This window comes from Cryptomeria japonica, chromosome 10 (assembly GCF_030272615.1).
Source record: "Cryptomeria japonica chromosome 10, Sugi_1.0, whole genome shotgun sequence".
In the NCBI taxonomy this organism is placed as follows: domain Eukaryota; kingdom Viridiplantae; phylum Streptophyta; class Pinopsida; order Cupressales; family Cupressaceae; genus Cryptomeria; species Cryptomeria japonica.
The window spans coordinates 47,110,890-47,128,954 of NC_081414.1; the positions used below are offsets into that span (position 1 = coordinate 47,110,890).

The 18,065-nt window shown below is 36.0% G+C and overlaps 1 protein-coding gene across 1 annotated transcript; it reads left to right on the top strand.

Moving 5' to 3' along the window:
• Positions 1-13,773: 13,773 nt before the first annotated feature.
• Positions 13,774-14,211, top strand: LOC131030149 (uncharacterized). Its single transcript, XM_057960850.2, has one exon. The coding sequence runs from the start codon at positions 13,774-13,776 to the stop codon at positions 14,209-14,211; it is 438 nt and encodes a 145-aa protein (XP_057816833.2).
• Positions 14,212-18,065: the final 3,854 nt, after the last annotated feature.

An 18,065-nucleotide genomic window follows, 5' to 3' on the forward strand; every position in this document is an offset into this window, starting at 1 on the left:
GTTTTCAACACTATGAATATTTACCTTCTTGCTTTTTACAATCTGAAATTTGTTTGCATCATCGGATTCTGTATCACTAGACTCTTTTGCCAGAATGAGTCTCTGAGTAGATTTCTTGTAGGTCTTGGTTACCTTGGGTGCAGTAAAACTTTTTTGTTTCTTACTCAGTGATGCACCTGATGCTCTAGTGTTAGGTCTCTTTGTTGGTGGAGTCGGTAGGGCCTTTGAAATGTCCTATTTCTTTCTTTTCAAAACTTTACCCTTAGGCAACTCGGTACTTAATGTTATTGCTGCCTCTTGAGCTTCTGATTCCTCTTCGATAATGGCAAGAGTGCCTTTAACAGGTATAGAGGAGGATTCTTCTCCGAATTTCTCAGATAAAACCTTTATCATCTTTGTAGCCTTTCTTGTAGCCTTGGGTACTACAATGCTCATTTTTATTTTGTCTTTCACCTCTTCATAAGTTCCATATCTTAGTTCGGTAGCATGCCTCGGCAATGAAAGATAGGCATCAATTTGTTGTTGTGTGATATCATATTCAATCTCATAACCCATTGGTGGCAAAAATTGAGTCCTTGGTTCAACAACATTCACATAATAGTAATCGGTGTCTACCTCAAAACATATATCATCCTTATATTTCTCTACCAGCTGTGGTGGAATCCGGTACCTGTTGTGCATCTTCTCTTGAAATTTGCTGAAATAGTCATCCATGATATCATTAAAATTATCTCCCAACTTCTTGATAAAATCATTGATTTGATGGGTGATAGGCCGGTGTAGCTCCCAAAATACTTTACCGACTGAGGGAAAGAACTTCTCAAAGTAGAAAAACATGCATACAAGAAGTGAACCAAACTTTAATGTGTTTGTCGAGTTGTTCTTCTTTGGTTTCCTTATTATGTTCAAGTTCTCAAACAAGTTCTTTAGTAGCACTTCACATAAATCTACTTTCATTCCCTTTTTCACTATTTTATAGGCTAAGTCAACTGCAGCACATGGTACACTATTTTCCCTTGCTGATTGGAAGAAACAGTAACCAATTACTCTAATTGCAAACTTAATTTCTGCATCAGTAACATTGTTCAATTTCAGTCCTTGATAATCAGATTCTACTCCAGTTAGACTGATTAACTCCTTCTGTGATACCATTTTTTGTGCTCGTGCATGATCATAGATAGGATACCCAGTGATCACATGAATGATTTCCTTGGTGATTTTGATCATGAACTTTGCTTAAAACAAACTTAACCCACTGGGGTTTGAACACACGGGGATAGGCTAGGGCTTCAGTTAATCCCTTGATTTTGATATGCTTGTACTTGCTATCCATTTTGCCATCGATACAAAGTTCATCATATGTGTCACTAATCTCAACATGACCGAGTTCTTCAACACGACATTTGGTGAAGAATCTAACATCTTCGACTAATAAGTCTCGATCCGGGATGAGTGAAAATGCGGTTTTGTCATCCGATTAAGAGGCGACTTTAGGAGTCAAAGAGTACTTTAGCGAGGGCTTCTCCACATTCTTGACAACTACAGGATCTTGGATCTTGGGCACCATTGTATATTTTAGGTAAAAACTTAGAAACTATCCTTAGGGTTTGACGGTTTACAAATGACTGATGCTTCACACTTGGTAGATAATAGCAATTTGACAAGATCTTAAACCAACTTAACAATGTGATGAGATTTGATCTAAATACCTTGAAATTCACTCTAAATGAAGTTTGATCGCCTTGATTCGCTCTTCTCTACTCTCTTGAAAACTTGGTGAATGAAAATGACCATGAAAATACCTTTAAGTACACAAAATACCTTATCGGGCTCCGTGTGAGTTAGGTCAAAACATTAAATGCACTTGGTTCACCTTTAACCGATTTACTCCTTTTTTTCATTTTAATCGAGTAACCAAATTTCCTTCATTTACCGACTTGACAGGCTTCCTGTATACACCGACTTGACAGGTTTCCTATAAAGTACTTTTGATAGAATTTCAAACTTACTAATGCATCTTAACTATGCAGATTTTTGAATTTTGTACATAGTAGAATAGGAACTGTTATGATTTAACCTTTAGAGAATGCAGTCCCTTCATACCTTTTCTGATTAATTTGGAATAGATGCACCTAACTCGGTAGGTAAGGTGCTTTCTTCATCTGACATGATTTCCTTCTTTTTCCAAATTATTTTCAATTTTTCTTTTATCTCTTCAGTGTTTCTTCTAGGTTTATCTCTGCAATCTCCAGCTAAATGTCCAGCTTTGTGACAATGAAAACATGCCATACCAGGATTTTTCCATGATCTTCGGTTGTTGATTCCAAACCTTATAAAACAATTGGCACTAATATGTCCATATCTTCCACAACATTCACACCATATCCTTGTATTGTAATCCCATGGTACTGCTACATATTGTTGGTAAGGATCTATATGAGTTCGGTAACCTCTAGTATTTGCTCAGTGTGGACACCACATGTAGTTCTTTTGCTTAGACCAGCACTTCTCAGTACTATGTCCATATCTATTGCAGTTTCTACAAAACCCTTTGAATTTTTCCTTCTGATAGTTGTTAACAAACTTTGTCCTACATTGATTAGATGTGTGACCATATTTATTGCAACTATAACAATATCCATTGGACTTAGTGATATTCGGTTGCTTACCTTTTCTAATTTGGCATATGTTGGTAGTATGACCTTGATTTCCATAATAGTAGCAAATAGGCTTCTTCCTTTTGATGCTATTCCTATTTCCAGTTTGCTTTGATGATTCTCCTCTCTCGGTAGTATGAATTCCTTTCTCGGTTGATTCTTTTCCTTTGTAACTGAGTCCTACATCTTTGTTGGGTCTTCTTGTATTCAGTTGCTCATCCAACATCTTTGATGCATCATAACTCTTCTTCAATGTTTCTTTGGATTTCTTCTCTGTTTCAAGTTCATCAGTCAACCTTGATACTTCAAGTTTTAATGCTTGATTTTCATCATTCTTTAGAATTGCTTCATGATGTGCATAACCTAGTTGATCTGTCATATTTTGTTGAATCCCAGTTAACCTTATGATTTCATCATTCTTATCAGATACTAAGACTTCAAGTTATTGTTTCTCTCTTTGTAGATCTCTTGCTTTATCGTTTGATGTCCTCAATGCATCTAGATTTTCAGTCATCTGTGTACTGAAATGTTCATGTTCTCTTTTCATTGCTTTTAGTTGATCAGTCAATACTTTGTTCTTTTCTTTCAATACTCCAATCATTTCTTCAGTCTCTTCAGATATACTATTCTTAGATGATGTCTCAATTTGTTCCACTAACTCTTGAGAATCCTGCAAGTCATCAGATAATCTTCTTCTTACTTTCAGATATTTTTGCATTTGCCTTTGCATGTATGCAATCACTTGATTTGCATGATCCAGCTCTTCTTGCAGATACACAATCCTCTTAGATTATTTATAGCCTTCCGTTGATAAGATCTTTCTCTTTAGGTAGTTAAACCCTTTTCCAAGATTCAAGCTCTGATACCAATTGTTAGGCCCAATATGGAAAGCTAATGTACTAAGAGGGGAGGGGTAAATGAGTACTTCAAAACATTTCTTGAATAATAACCTTATTGTTATGCATAAACAAAATAGTGCAGTAACATAAAATAAAGTTAAAACAAACAAATAACACTCATACATGATTCACTCCATAACACATATATTTTGGTTATGCAGAAACTCTTGGTTAGAGAGAAAAATTGTGGTGGGGATGGCACCCACAACTTCACTACTGCAATAATAAAGAATGCTCTGTTAGAGCTACATTTAGCTATTTCTGATAGCTTACCCTATTAGGAGTAACAAGATATGTTAGATCTACCTTGCTAAAGGATTTTACAACATTTATTCTGAATGTTGCACCTGGTTAGAGGCTTTACAATTTATAGACTTGGTTAGAGTCTTTTACCCTGTTAAAGGTTTCTCTTTCAACTTCACAATATTACAATAAAATCATTACAAACATCTGCAACTTTACATCTAAAATGCTATAGCAGATTCTATGTGATCAGAATAAGATTACCTTGCTTATAGCATACCTCGGTAACCCATATAGTAACTCGGTAAACCCTTTTGTTTACTCTGTTCTTCGACTGTTCTCTGAAAACCTTCTCGGTGACCTCTGTGTCTCTATAATAGTCTTCCTTTATGCATACATACACTTCAATAATGTTGTATATATAGATCTCTTAAAACAGTGATCCAATTCATTGCTTCGATCTTACAAACAAGATTCCTCGAATGAATAACTAAACAAAATATTTCATTGGCTAGATTGACCTCGCAATCAAACACAATATTCTAGTGCAATTTCCAATGTAATAACGGTTAGATGTGCCTCGATCTTGTAACACGATTTCATATGCATGTCTAGGTTCAATGTATCTGGTAACACGTTTCACTCGGTGAATATCAACTCGGTGTGTTAACTTTACTGCTCCGTGTATATTGCGTTCTGTGACTACTTTCTTCTATAACCGACTAGACTATGCATACCGACTTCTCTGTTTATACCGACTGCATGATTTGGTAGTGCTAACCAACTAGAATATATAGTATGACTTTGAATATAAAAACTAATGGAAACTTGATAAGTAGTAACAAAAATTGTTTCATAGAAAATGACAATGGCTATTGAGGGTACCATTGAAGTAGATGACCTTATTAAAACTTTAAATACCTTGGATTTTTTTTAACTAGAGGGACTAACACATAACCACAACGCTAGGTTCGTATGGTTGGAGGCAAATTATTTTATCTATTTCCTTCCTCACTATTTGCAGTTTTAAACATATTATTTCTAAATTTTGTGTATTCATGTGTCATGTTTCCATCTTGCGAAAAGTGGGCATGACATGTGACCTTTAAAATATTTACATTTGCATGTCTTGTTCCTTTCAATTTGACTCCATGTAAAATAGATAGTGAGTGAATCCACCCAATCGATTTGTTATCTTTAATTTAAGATATTTTAAGATAATTTAAATAATAATTTAAATGTTTAAGAAAATATTTATTTTATCTTTAAAAATTGTCTTAAACCTCTTTTTTATGTAGTAGTGGTGAAATGTTATTACTTTTATTCTTATTATATTTTTAATGGAAATAAAAATAAAATAAAATATAATACATATGCTAATATAATTATTTATTATTTATAAATAAAATTAATATTTAAAATAATTAATAATTTACAAACAAAAATATTACAATCGATCATTTTTTTTTAAATATCTATTATAAATCAAAAGTTATGTATAAATGCACATAGAATATAAAATACCTAGTAGTTGAGCACGTTCCAATTCTTGTGATAGAAATTGTTTATTTAATTCCCCATACTTGTTGATTTAATGTCCAACTTTTGTATAACGTGTTATCAAATGAAGGATACCTCATGACTAATAGTATAAAGGAGTAGTAATCATTTATTTAGTCATTTTTATTTATGTGACTAATCATTTAGTTGTGTTTCTTAGCTAATGACCAAATTAGTCATTTATTTAGTCATTTATAGTTGTGTTTTCTTACCCAATGACCAAATTAGTCATTTATTTAGTCATTTATAGTTGTGTTTTCTTACCCGATGACCAAATTAGTCATTGATTTAGTCATTTATAGTTGTGTTGCAAAAAATGACTAAAATTTAGTCATTTTTACTTATCGTGACTAAAATTTTTAGTCACCAGATCATTTATTGACCATATTTCTACTAGTGTATCCTCAAGAGAGTTCTATATATGACATTACCTTCTCTATGCCAATCTATGATTATTACATCATGAATCTTGAAACACCTAATAATGAAGATGACTACAACTTACCCCTGCTTCATCCAGAACTGATTGATTGGGATAACCTAGAAAATCCTGAATTGGATGTCTTTTCCAATTATCATGATTTATCCATATATCTTAATATTGTCGAACCCACAACACCTGAGATATCTTCCACTGTAGAATCGAGTAACGCTTCTTGCAGTCAGGAGAATGCCAAACTTTCTAGTCACAAAATTGAAATAAAACATGGAAAAAAAACTAGTGCTGAAAACCATCTCATGGCAATACTAGATCAGTCAAGAGGAAAAATAAAGGATGTATCTAACAGTGAAAACCTCTTTGAGGCGCCAGAAGATGGAAAGTTTGACATCCTCTCTACATATTTTAAAGAGAGATATGTCATTTTAATAGAGCCAATAGAAGCAATAAACATTGGAAAAACAAAGGAACCCAAGGTCCTTCATCATGTTGCATCATTATTAGATGAAGAGAGGAAAGAATACATAGAATTCTTCAGATGAAGAGAGGAAAGAATACATAGAATTCTTCAAACAAAGACAAATAAATTTTGCTTGGTCTTATGCAGACATGCCAAGACTTGATCCAGATCTTATCATGCATCATATCAATGTGGATTCAAAAGCAAACCCAGTTAAACAAAATCTAAGGAAGATGCATCCACACATCACTCTCCTTGTAAAAGCAGAGCTAAAGAAACTATTGGATATGGGTTTCATAAGACCTGTTGCCTATCCAGAATGGGTCTCAAGTATTGTTCTAGTGTCAAATCCAGATAAAAGCATAAGAATCTGCATTGACTTCAGGGATTTGAACAAAGCATGTCTCAAAGATGATTTCCCACTACCCAACATTGATATAATTGTAGACTTATCAGCAGGACATGAGATGTTTTCATTAATGGATGGATTCTTGGGGTACAATCAAATAAGAATCACCCCTGAAGATCAAGAAAAGACAACATTCACTTGTGCATGGGGTACTTACTACTGGAATGTTATGCCATTTGGGCTTAAGAATGCAAGAGAAACTTATCAGAGAGCCTTGACAACAATTTTCCATGAGATGATGCATACATTTATGGAGGATTATGTAGATGACATACTTGCAAAATCTCATACAAGGAAAGAACATTTGAACATCTTGGGCAAGATCTTTGACAGGCTTGAACAATATCAGTTAAGATTGAATCCAAAGAAATGTGCATTTGGAGTAACCTCTGGAAAACTTCTTGGGTACATTATATCAGCTCATGGAATTGAAGTAGATCCAGAAAAGGTCAAAGCTATCATGGAAATGGAGTCACCTAGAAACATAAGTCAATTGCATTCTCTACAAGGGAGATTGCAATCAACCATAATATTTGTCTCTCAATTAGCAGATAGATGTCATCCATTCACTCATCTTTTACACAAGAATGTTCCATTCAAATGGGATCAGAAGTGTGAAGAAGATTTTATGCAAATCAAAGAATATTTGATGAACCCTCGAGTACTTGTATCACCAATCAAAGGGAAACCATTATTACTTTACATCTCAACAACAAATGTATCACTAGGAGCTCTCTTAGCACAACATGATGAAGAAGGGAAAGAAAGAGTAGTGTATTACATTAGTAGAACACTTGTAGGCTATGAATTGAACTATACCTTAGTTGAGAAGACATGCCTAGTAGTTATATTGGCAACTCAGAAATTGCGACATTATATGTTGACTCATTCTATGAAACTGATAGCAAAAATAGATCCACTAGAGTATTTGTTGAGCAAGTCAACTTTGACAGGAAGACTGGCAAAATGGGTTATGGTACTAAGTGAGTTTGATATAGAATATGTTGATCAAAAAGATATCAAAGGATGGGTTATTGCTGATCAATTGGCTGAAGCACCCTTACAAGATGACACACTATTGCACATTGAATTTCCTGATGTAGACATTCTGACAATAAGCACAAAATTTTGGGAGTTGTACTTTGATGGCTCCTATACACAATATGGATCGGGTGCTGGAATTTTGTTCATCACACCTCAAGGACACACAATTCCAAATCATATAGACTACGGTTTCCATGCACAAACAATACTGCAGAATATGAAGCATTGACTATTGGGCTCAAAATGGCTAGCGAATATTAAGGAATTGCGTGCTTATGATGATTCACAGCTTATAATCAACCAATAAACAATGATTATCAAACTAAGGATGACAATATCATGCCTTACAAATAGTTGGTTGAAGGGTTTAAAGAGCATTTTGAAGAAATATCATTCACTCAAATCCCAAGAAATAAGAACAAAGAAGCAGATGCAATGGCTACAATAGAATCTCTTTTGTAGAATCAAGAGAATTAACAACGTTATGAATTCCTTGTGGAAGATATCTTGAATCCTACCATTGAATCTCAAAATACCCACATGATTTGTCATATATCTAGAACCTATCAATCCTTATACGACCAAACTTATCAATACTTAAAAGAGAATATCCTTCCTCCTGATGTAGTACCCCTACTAGTTTGAACTCATTAGACTCATATTTTATTATTGTTTGTTTTTCAGTGGATACATTACCATGATATATTATTCAGATTTTTATGACATTAAGCTTTATTTGGAGATGAGATGTATAATTTATTTGCAGTATTCAATACTTGTGATTTATGGCATTTTATTTATTATTGCTATGTACTGACATTTTACTTTATTTATGCAATGTGAAATTATATGTTATGTGTTTGCGAGTGTATTGGATGCAAGGGGACAATTTTCCTTCACTCATTTCGGTGAGACAGGGAACGTCGTAATTCTCCTTCATCGGTGTGTATGCCATGTTTTTTATATTGTATATATATGCATGTGTGGTTCGGTGATGCAGGATATTGCAGGTACAAGTACCGGGTAGGTACGGGGTATCGTCTCCACCTAGCTTCACAGGTCTAAGCGTGCCTTATGTTTTTTGATGGAAGTGGAGGAGATAGTAGTTGACCCTATTTTACTCAGTTACACTCATATGAGTGTCGTCAGTTGGTCATCTTGTCAGTTAGTTCGGTCTCCGTATTTTTTCATTTTATCTATTATGGGTAATTGCTTGAGATTTGTTTAATTTGAGTGTTTTAGTGGATTTAATTAATTAATTAATTAAGTTTATGAAATTATCTCATTATTTTATTGTTTATGCATTGAGATTATAAATTTAGTTAATTAGAGAAATTATTAAATTAAGTTACAAGCTACATGTTATTTGAAATATATTTTTATAAATTAGATTAATTATATTTACTGTTTCCATGAATTTTAAATAAATAAATGATTAAATAAATAAAAGAATAAATAAATGAATAAAAGGATTAATTAGAATTAAAATATTATTTTAATTCTTTATTTAGAAAATTAATTAATGTGCATGAGAAAAGTAAAGAAAGAATAATGATATTTTTTAATTATTGCATGTGATAAATTTAGAAAATAAAATATAAATTACTATTATTCTAAATTTAGGTTTTTTGTGAAAAAGCTATTGAACCTAGAATTTTAGTTTAAATAGGGGTTAGGTCTTTATTTTAGGGACAAACAGGGACACACAGGAACATGTCAAGAATTTAGGTGAAGAAATTTTATTGGAAGTTATTGAAGGGATTAGGGCTCTTCTACAGATTTCTTCGAGGAAAGCTATACCAAGTTGGATGATTTCTTAGTTGTGTGTTTTATTAAAAATATTTCTATTTGTCTCTGCTTGATGTGTGTGTAAAATAATTGTCAAATCCAAAACCCTATTCTGGTGAATTCGAGTTTTTGTTTTGAAATCCATGCCTGATGTGTATTTCTAGTTTATGGGAAGTATGTAATTTTTGAGAAAATTAAGAGAAATTATTATAGAAAAATTTGTCGGATTTTAGGATGCATGGAAATTTGCAAGATTTGTAAGGGTATTTGCCTAAGAAATGGTTTTAATTACCTTAAGAAAATAAATTTAATAACACATTAAATTTATTTGAGTTAATTAAATTTAAAAGAAAAATATATGAAGAGGAATTCAAATTTTGTCAAAATGAAATTATTGAAAAAAAAATATTGTTTTTGTTATTATTGCTGTTAAATTTTATTAAAATGAAATTTTTGAAAAAGTATTGTTTTTTTTTATTGTTCTGTTTTAAATATATATATATATAAATAAATAAAAATAAATAAATAAATAAATAAAAAATTTAAAAAAATATAATAAAACACCACCTATGGTAGTAGCCGCTACCGGCGGTAGCAACTACCCACGGTAGCAGTACTACCAAACGGTAGTACTAGCTACCGGCGGTAGCCTAGGCTACCGTGATAGGGGCTATTTGCAATTATAAGTGGTTTTAATTTTAGTTAATTTCTAAACCCTGTGCACTGTTTCAAGTTTCATACCCAGGGGTTAGATAAATTAAATTTATTATGTATATAAATAAATATATGTATATTCATATACGTGTTTATATATATATATATTTAATATTAGATATGTTTCTTTTGGTAGTTATTATAATATTTTTTTAATGTTATTTTAAATATTATTTAATTACAGTTTGGAATGGTAATTTATATAAATATGTTGAAAATACATTAGGAGAATTATTTGTATTTTATCTTTTTGGATAAATGACAAAGTGGTTGTTTTTGGTGTTAAAAAGTTATAAATTCTTATTATCTGGAAATTCATAAATTGCATGTTATTTATGCTTATTGGTTGTTTTAAGGAAAGACTGTCTGTTATAGGGTCTTGCGTATATTATGTTCTCAGTCAAGCTTTATTTCATTGCAATTTTGGGTAAATTGTCATTGTGTCCTATGTTATTGATTCTCCTAGACTAGGTGTTGTTGTATAACCTATTCGATATGAGCCATTGTGTGTTTTTGTCCAAATGGTCAATCTTGGGTTGGTATTTGTTGATCCTTCACCTGTGCTTGTCAAGATTGTTTATGGTTGCCTATTTCACCATAGAGTTCTCATAGAGAGAAACATTTCCTATTAGTGTCCTAGGAGAGAGAGTGGTTTTCGAGCGGGGGCCATGCCCAAAGTGGATGACAAGATAACCCGTCGAAAGTTAGTTAAAAAGTGATAACCTAATAATTGATTAGGGGGTGGGTAGATTAAATATTAATTAAGATAAATGTACCTCGTACATAAGTGAGTGCTTGTACAAGGCTCATAATGTTACGAGAAGGCCTGGTATGGAAAACTTATCACCTTGTCTTCACAAAGGGATTGGTAGGGTCCGCATGAGACTTAGTTGGAACCAGAGGCTCGAGAGAGGTTACCAGGAGAAACCCGAGTATGGGGGAGCTATGGAGGTTGTACCATGGTAACCATCAAGCTATGCGATGACACTCTCTTCTTAGAGTCATTAGTGTTTTGTGAGTTGTGTTACATGGATGGTTGTAGAGTCTTGTAGTCCTTTTGTACTTGTCTTACTTTGCTTGCATGAGGGTTTTCTACTATCTCCTAGCATGATGGGGTGGCTCCATTTCGGGATCACATGGTCGGGTGGTAGTGCCACTTCCCATCAGATGATCTAGATTATATCTTCAGGCAAGGAAAGGCTTCGCTGGTGTTCCTTGGTTCGTGGTTTATGTATCAGCTCTTGTTCAAGATCATTGTTCAGTTGAGACCGTGTGGTCATTGTATCAGACTTTTATGCAACCTTGATATTGTATCTTTGTAACCAGTGGTATTATTGGAAGCCATTTATTTATGGATATTGTAATATTATTATGTCAGTGAAATGAATGTTATTGTTTTGATCTTATGTTTAAATGATTTATGGAAATTGGATACATTGGAATACCTTTATATCTTTATTTTGGATGTATGTGTAGTTTTACACTTAAGTTTTCAATTTATCTAATTGAATGGATTAACTGTGGTGTTAATATAATCTATGAAATTATCTTCATTGGTTACCCTTAGGAAAACATATGATAGACTTCCGCTGTGTTGATAAACATGCAATGGTTTTAGTTAGTGCACTTAGTCTTTAACAAAAAAAAAATTATTTCACCCTTTAGTTGCCTAGTTGTGTTGTTTTCCTTGAGGGTTCCTAGTGGGGCATTACATTTGGTATCAGAGCCAAGTTTCAACACTCAGTACTTTGGGTTTGTAGTGTGCCTTTCATTGACCATCTTGCTTAGGTCATAAATGTTTGTATCTCTCATGTCTTATCCTTGCTATGGATCTGAACCGTTTTCTATTTGATGGTACCAGGTCATGGCTAAGAAAGCTAGAGGAGGTGGCCATACGGGTGGTCTCAAAGGAGGCAGAGGTGGAGGATGGGGTCATGGTTCAGACCATCATAGTCCTTCACCACCACCCACTCATGTGAGTGTTGAGCCAAAATAGCCAGTTCATCAGGAGTAGGAACAATCTATTTATCAGAACTCTCAGCATGCAGGAGAACATGTTTCTGAAAGGGAAGAGCTAAGACAGATGTTTCAAGAGGTTCTGGCTAGGTTAGGCCAAAGGCCAAAATTTGAGCAACCTATTCATGCTCAGGTTGAGGAGCTGCTTCAACAGGTTCCAGAGGAAAGAGAGAGAGAGAGAGAGATATCACCAAGGTGAGGGGAGATTCCAGCTGTCCGAGATCCACCTTCCTTGGGCCACATAAAGGACTTGATGAGGTCCAATCCTCCTTACTTTGATGGTATAGGTACTGGTCTTGAGGCAGAGACCTGGCTTATCGGCTTGGACTGATGTTTCTCTATGTTTCCATACAACAATAACACCAAGGCAAGATGTGCTATTATGCGTCTAAATAAATTTGCTTCAATCTAGTGGAGATTAGAGGAGGAGAAGATCGGTGTATGCATTAACACCATCACATGGGAACTATTTCTGGAGAGATTCAAGGCATGATTTCTCTCACCCCAGTGGAGGCAGACTCGAGCAGATGAGTTTTATGCCTTGCGTCAACATGGGATGATAGTAGACCAGTATGAGCACAGGTTCTATGAGCTCAAACAATACGTCGGAATTGGTAATGACGAGGCTATGCTTGTCCAACATTTCCTAAGAGGTTTGAATGACCGTATCAGTGGAGGTGTGAGGTTATTCTGTTAGAGTATTCGGGTATTTACTTGATTAATTAAACATTATTTGTTTAATTATTTAAGTTCCCTTTATCTCTTTTACACTTAAGCTAACTTTAGGTGCATATAATTAATTATTTTAATTAATTATTATGTGCAAACCTAGGTTTTCCCTTTTAGGGTTTCTTGACCTATTAAAGGTTGAGTTCTTTATTTTCATTGTATGAAGAAGGATTATTATTGACAATACATTTTTGGTGAATTGGAGATCTCATCTTTTGGAGCATATTTTTCTTGTTTATTCTTTCCTTCTGTGATTTGCTTCATTGCTTCTCCTTGTAATAGGTTTTTCGGCTTGCAAAGATTATTTGGGCTCCTATGGTGTTGTATTTTCTCAACTCCTATATGGTATCAAAGCTTCAGATCTGCTGCTACCTGTTCTTGTTTTGAGAATTTTTGCTTTGGAAGCAGATCTGAGGTTTTAGGAATTTTTTATGTACCTAGGGTTTGACCTTTTTTCTGAGCACTTTGGGCCTAAACAGACCTCACCATCATACTCAGAAGGCCTAAAAACCCCTATGGTCATATAAAATTTGACCTATTTTGGTTCCTGAGCCTCTGGGAGCATTTTTTTCTCAGATCCAGGTCATACAGCCCTAGCACGCAGATTGAGAAAAAAAAATTTGAAAAAAAAAATATTTTGCCTTTTTACGGCATGTAGGCTGAAATTTGCCTTTAAAAAAAAATTTCTTAAAAAAAGGCAAAAGGCGAATCAAAAATAAATAAAAATAGGGTTTTTAAAAAAAAAAAATTTGGAGTTTGTGGGTACCGCAGGGTATTGGACTGACAGGCCTATCAGACCTGTCAGTTCGGCCTCTATGGCCCCCGTCAGTAGCCCCTCTAGCCCCTACTGGCTATGCAGCTCCCAGGCAGCCCTGCCTCCCCGGTCGCCCGTGCTCCTCCTGGCTCCATCGTCGTTGCGGTCCCTGCCAGCCACCGTCGCCGTTGCGGTCCCCCTGCGGCCGCCGCTTGCTGGCTCTACTACTGCTGCACCTCCCAACCCCTGCACACTGCCTATCCTAACCCTACCACTCTATCTGGCCCCATCGCTCAGCTCCCTGGCCCACCGCCCATGCCCGACCGCTGCTCTGCCTGGCCCCGCCGCTCAGCTCCCTGGCCCGCTGCCTACGCTTGACTGTCGCTCCGCTCCCCGGCCACCGCTCCACCCAGCTTTTGCACCTGGCCCCTTTTTTCTGGCCAACCACTACCCAGCCACCAAAGCTCCACCAGGCCACCACCGGTGTGCCACCCACTAGCCACCGGACCACCAAAGAGCCACCAGACTCCCTTTTTTGGCTTTTTCAGGGGGTGTTTGGTTTTTTGGCCCTATCTTGGGCATACGGAATCATTTTTTTGAAAATGAATAAGCATCAAAAAGATAGTTCTGAGGCCAACCTCATGGTATTGGTAATTTTTTTCAAATTTTCTATTTGACTATGTTTTTGTCTAGTCAAAGTGAGGTCTAGTTTTTGCACTCCGGGAGCCATAGAATGAGCATCCGACCTCCATTTTTTGAAAACTTTATATTTTTGGAAAGTGTGTGTTGTGTAATTTCCATCCATTTGAGTTTTATTTCTAGATTCTACTCCATGCATATTTTCTTTAGTTTTTTGCTTTTCAGCACTCTGGTGGATATCATGCTTGTTTCAGGTCCTAGGATCTCTTCTCTAAGTAGGGTGTCTCTATTTTGGTTCACGTTTCTTTTTTCTATCTTCTTATCATTGTAGCTTGTATTTATGCAAACGCATTGAGATAAAGTGCCATCATGCATTGTTTACTTGGAATCTTGCATATCTTGTGTCTTGTTGTACATGCACTATTGATCAAGTGCCATGAGGGGGTTGATGTTTGCCTATTGTTTTCCATCTTCTTTTGTCTAGTGAGTGTTCCTTCCACGACATTCGCCTCATGATGATGTGTCTCAACACCTTTGATGTTCTTGGTTCTTCATCATGTAGTTGTTTTTGGTTGTCCTTTTCAGTGTTCCTGTCCCTCTCCCACTTCCGCATTATGGGGAGGTTTATCTTGTTGGTTCTACTGCTTCCATGGTTCGATTGATCAACTCTTCAGGCTTTGGTTTCTCATGCCATCTGTATCTTCGATTTCAGTTGTTTTTGCCTTGTTTTCCTCCTGATTCGAGTAGTGTCATTTGAGGGCACTCATGCAGATTACAGTCTTCTCTACTTGGTCACGTTCTAGTTCAGTGGATGTTCTTCAGATTAGTAGTTATTCTTCGACAGAGTTTGCAGGTTCTTCATGCTTCAGTGGTGTTCTTTTTATCTCTTTTTGGAGTAGAGTTTTGTTCCCACGTGGTTTTCTCTTTTTCTCTAGTTCATAGAGATTTCATTGTATTTGGGTACCTGATCAGGCCTTGTTGTCGGGACCCATCTTTATTGCTTTCAGTAGCTATTCTAGGTTTTAGCTTCTCCCTAAGTCTAGCTTAAGGGGGGGTGTTAAAGTATTCAGGTATTTACTTGATTAATTAAACATTATTTGTTTAATTATTTAAGTTCCCTTTATCTCTTTTACACTTAAGCTAACTTTAGGTGCATATAATTAATTATTATGTGCAAACCTAGGTTTTCCCTTTTTGGGTTTCTTGACCTATTAAAGGTTGAGTTCTTTCTTTTCATTGTATGAAGAAGGATTATTATTAACAATACATTTTTGGTGAATTGGAGCTCTCATCTTTTGGAGCATATTTTTCTTATGTATTCTTTCCTTCTATGATTTGCTTCATTGCTTTTCCTTGTAACAAGTTTTTTGGCTTACAGAGATTATTTGGACTCCTGTGGTGTTGTATTTTCTCAACTCCTATATATTCAAGCTAGCTTCAATGGGGATAGCCATGGCAAAGGCCAGATTAGTTGAGCTGAACCTTAGTCATGCACTTGGTGGTCAGACAGGTGTGCAGATAGGAAGTGCACCTACCAGTGGAAATAAAGCTCGAGGAAATCAATCTCAGTCAGCTGCACCATTTAGACCTCCTCAAGCACCTGCTAAGAGGAGGCAACAAAAGTAGCAACAATAAAAACCTAAACAATTCTAGGGCCAACAAGGTGGCAATTCTCAGTTTAAGAAGGGTAGGAACTGGCAGAGGGGTAAACAGGGCCCTACAGGGCAGGCCTCGCAGAGTGCATCTTACTCCCCTAGCCAGGGAAGTTTCCAGCAATCTAGTGGACCAACAGGTAATAGAGGAGCTTACTTCTCTTGTGGATAGTTTGGTCATAGAGCTACACAATGCCCTCAAAATGTCCACAACATAGGTAGTCAGAGGCCAGCAGCATCTAAACCTATAGTAGGAGATGCAGGGAGGTCCCATAGAGTATTTGCAGCAGTAGATGACCGCCAAGCTGATCATCAGGGTATAGTCATTGAGGTAGTAGGTATGTTGCATGGAACCCCTATCTCTATACTTTTCAATTTTGGAGCTTCTGATTCTTTTATTTCTTCATCCCTTGTGGAGCAGTGTGGACTTACGTCTGCTAAGCAAGCGTATAGGTGGCAAGTAGAGTTGGCTATAGGTGTCCATGTTTCTGTAGATGCCTTTATTCCTAGTTGTGAGTTGAAATTAGGAACCATAGTTACTTCAGTGGACCTTCGAGTTATTCCTTTGGGATCTTATAGAGTTGTATTGGGGATGGATTGGCTATCATCTCATAGTGCTTGTGTATATTTTTGCAAGAAGATAGTAGAGTGTTTAGATGACCTGGGAAAAGAAGTGGAGATTGTTGGAGTACAGAGGTTGATATCCCTGTGTATGATCTCCGCTATGCAACTTAAGTGGTGCATGCGTAGAGGATGTCAACTTTTTGCAATCACTCTTGAGGAATTGGATGAGTCAGAGAGGCAAGAAATCACTCTTGATAGTCACCCTATTCTTAGAGAGTATGCAGATGTGTTTCCATTGGATATTCCTGGTATGCCTCCGAAGTGAGATGTAGACTTTCATGTTGATTTGGTTCCTAGTGCAGAACCTATTTTGAGAGCTCCATATCGGATGACTACTTAGGAGTTAAGCGAGTTGAAATTACAGATAGAAGAATTATTGACCAAGGGATTCATTTGTCCTAGTGTTTCCCCTTGGGGTGCATCTATTATCTTTGTTAAGAAGAAAGATGGTTCTCTTTGGTTATGCATTGATTACTGACAATTGAATAAGGTAACCATTCAGAATAGATATCCATTGCCTTGTATAGATGACCTTTTTTATCAGGTTAAGGGAGACAAGGTGTTCTCTAAGATTGACTTGAAATCTGGATACCATCAGTTACGCATTCAGGATGCAAAAATTCATAAGACAACATTTCGTACTTGTTATGGTCACTATGAGTTCACAGTGGTGCCATTCCGGTTGACGAACATGCCTTCAGTTTTCATGAGCTTAATGAATGGGGTTTTTCGCACCTACCTTAATTGTTTCATCATTGTATTCTTGGATGATATTCTGATTTATTCTAGATCTATGGAGGAGCATGAGGGTCACTTATGTCAGGTACTGCAGTGCTTAAGGGAAAATCAACTCTATGCCAATTTAGCAAAGTGTGACTTCTTCCAGACTAAGGTGAACTATCTTGGTCATGTGGTTTCAGGAGAAGGTATATCTATGGATCCTTCAAAGATCCAAGCCATTGTTGATTGGCCAACATCGACCAACATTTCAGATGTTAGGAGTTTTATGGGTTTGGTTGGATATTACCGTCGCTTTGTTGAAGGCTTTCCCTAGATAGGACACCCGATTACTTCTCTTCAGAGAAAAGGGAAGAAGTTTGTTTGGTCAGAATAGTGTGAAGCAACTTTTAAGATCTTGAAGGAACTCCTTGTTAGTGCTTCGATTTTGGTAGTTCCTGATCCATCTAGAGATTTTATGGTATGCACAGAGGCCTCTTTGGAAGGTATAGGTGCAGTACTTATGCAAGATGGATGTGTGGTTGCTTATGAGTCTCGCAAACTCAAGAACCATGAGTTGAACTATCCATTTCATGATTTAGAGTTGGCAGCTGTAGTTCATGCTTTGGTTCGATGGCGGCATTTCCTATTAGGGCATTAGTTTGAGCTACATAGTGATCACCATAGTTTTTAGTATATATTCACACAACCAAACTTGAAT